This window comes from Chaetodon auriga, chromosome 8 (assembly GCF_051107435.1).
Source record: "Chaetodon auriga isolate fChaAug3 chromosome 8, fChaAug3.hap1, whole genome shotgun sequence".
NCBI classification, from domain to species: Eukaryota; Metazoa; Chordata; class Actinopteri; order Chaetodontiformes; family Chaetodontidae; genus Chaetodon; species Chaetodon auriga.
Genome location: NC_135081.1, coordinates 28,516,951 through 28,519,450, shown reverse-complemented (window position 1 = coordinate 28,519,450; position 2,500 = coordinate 28,516,951). Strand labels below are relative to the sequence as shown.

The window sequence follows — 2,500 nt, the reverse complement described above, 5'->3', positions numbered from 1 at the left end:
CTCAGTGTCACAGCGTCACAGTGTCACAGTGTCACAGTGTCACAGCGTCACAGTGTCACAGTCACAGCGTCACAGCGTCACAGAGTCACAGCGTCACAGTGTCACAGTCACAGCGTCACAGCGTCACAGCGTCACAGCGTCACAGTGTCACAGTGTCTCAGTGTCACAGCGTCACAGCGTCACAGCGTCACAGTCACAGCGTCACAGCGTCACAGAGTCACAGCGTCACAGCGTCACAGCGTCACAGCGTCACAGAGTCACAGAGTCTCAGTGTAACAGTGTCACAGTCACAGCGTCACAGCGTCACAGCGTCACAGTGTCACAGTCACAGCGTCACAGAGTCACAGCGTCACAGCGTCACAGTGTCACAGCGTCACAGCGTCACAGTGCCACAGAGTCACAGCGTCACAGTGTCACAGTCACAGCGTCACAGCGTCACAGTGTCACAGTCACAGCGTCACAGCGTCACAGCGTCACAGCGTCTCAGCGTCACAGCGTCACAGCGTCACAGCGTCACAGTGTCACAGAGTCTCAGTGTAACAGTGTCACAGTGTAATAGTGTCACAGGGTCACAGTATGTTGGTCTGGGTTAATAAAGAAAAGGTTCACAGTGACTTGAAGTACAATAAACAACATTTACTTTATTAACATTCAACCAAAAACACAAACTTTACAATTACAGTAACAGAAAAGTGGCAGCCTGTTGTCCTTCTGGTGTCGTACTCCAGGGTCCAGACTTCTTGAAATAATGTAAGAATAGTCAGAGAGTGTCAGTGTAAAATAACACATAACTGATTGACTGACAGGATCAAACCCGAGGACGACTGATCTTTAAATGTCATAAAAACCTCATAGTCACACACTTGACATCCTTTTAGAAAACCTCTGACACTTTGAACAAACCACACTGCAGCGAGGTTTCGAACAGACTCCCTTTTTCTGTCCCCTATGACTCACTTCTTCTTTTTCTCAGACAACCACCTGAACGTCAGTGTTTAAAAGGACATACATGAACTGTGCCATGTTTCGGTCCATCATCTTCAAGTACTCTTTACGTTTGTAGGTAATAAGATACAAAAACACATACGGTCCTTTCGATTCTTTGTGTCATCACACGTGAATCTTTCTCCTCTTTACTCTGTGGAAACTGCTCAGATCTCTATTCCCTTCATTCAGACCACATGGCACAGCACCCTCACTTCCCTCTTCTGTCTTCACTTCCTGTATTTCAGAGCCATCGTTTGTCAGCTCACTGTTGGATCCATCAGACAGGAAACTCTACTTCTTCTTTAGCGAAGTTGGGAAAGAGTTCAGCTTCGTGGACGAGCTACGAATCTCCCGGGTGGCCCAAGTCTGCAAGGTGACAGTAAACACAGAGAAGAGCCTCGGACTGCCAAATGTGATCACAAGTATAAAGTATTGATCTCGCAGTTTGTTCTCACTGCCTTGGCTTCACAGGACGACGTCGGCGGACAGAGAACTCTGCAGAGGAAGTGGACGTCCTTTGCCAAAGCCCCTCTGCTCTGCCAGCCTCCCAAACAGCTTCCCTTCAATGTTCTCCAGGACATGTTCACTCTCCAGCCACCAGAGGGCAGCAACGCTGCAGACACGCTGTTCTATGGCGTCTTCATCTCTCAGTGGTAGGAAGACCTCATGGAGGTTTGCAAGAGTCCAAACACAAAGTTACCAAAAGCCGATCGTCGTACCTTGAGGCCTTTTAGAGCCAATTATGAGGCTGCTTCAGGATTTCCAGACTTTGCTTTATCCACATTTTTGCCAGATTTTGGGTCATTTTATTCTTCTGTCTAACACCTTGTTCCAGAACACGATATCCCAACTTCTACTGGCCAGACTTTCATGAAGAGACTCTGCTGATTTGATTTCACAGTCTTGTGTATAAGTGGAAGGTTTGCTTTGATGGTGATGCAGTCGTCACCAAAGTCATTTCACAGATCTGTGTCCAGGAGGTGTTGAGATACTCTGACAGCTGCTACCAGAACAAGTTTCTGGATGAGAAATGTGTCTCAGAGGCTTTAAGATCTCCTCGTCCGTTCTTACACCTTTAAAAAAGCGACAAAGGCGGCGTCGCTCCTTCATGACAGACGATGTCGTGCTGTACAGACCAGACAGAAAGACCAGGAGTAACACTTAAACATATCCAAACTCAATGACAATATCAAGTCACTACAGTACATAATGTGTCATGATTAAGTGTGATAAGCTAAAGATGTTTTGGCAGAAGTCACTGTGAAACTCATGAAGCATCAGCTGCTTCGTTCATGTTTCGCCATCAGTGGCTCATTCATCAGCCGTGTGACTGTCAGCTGACTCGTAGCGCCCAATCGTTTTCATGCAGGTGCATAGTAACAGTCTCATCTCCTCGTCATGTGTTCCATGTTCCCTGTTGTTGATTTAGATTTAATATTCAGTATACTGCTCTGAGAACACTGTTAGAGATCAGATTTAAAACAAAAGAATGGATCCACTCCTGTTGTGCTGG

The 2,500-nt window shown here is 46.7% G+C and overlaps 1 protein-coding gene across 1 annotated transcript in view; it reads left to right on the top strand.

The window, feature by feature from the left end:
* Positions 1 to 2,500, top strand: part of LOC143324340 (semaphorin-4A-like) — a 20,643-nt gene that overhangs the window by 9,038 nt on the left and 9,105 nt on the right. Inside the window, exons 7-8 of the mRNA XM_076736725.1 lie at positions 1,233 to 1,360; positions 1,459 to 1,640. Coding sequence (XP_076592840.1) covers positions 1,233 to 1,360; positions 1,459 to 1,640 — 310 coding nt within the window. The remainder of the gene's footprint in view (positions 1 to 1,232; positions 1,361 to 1,458; positions 1,641 to 2,500) is intronic.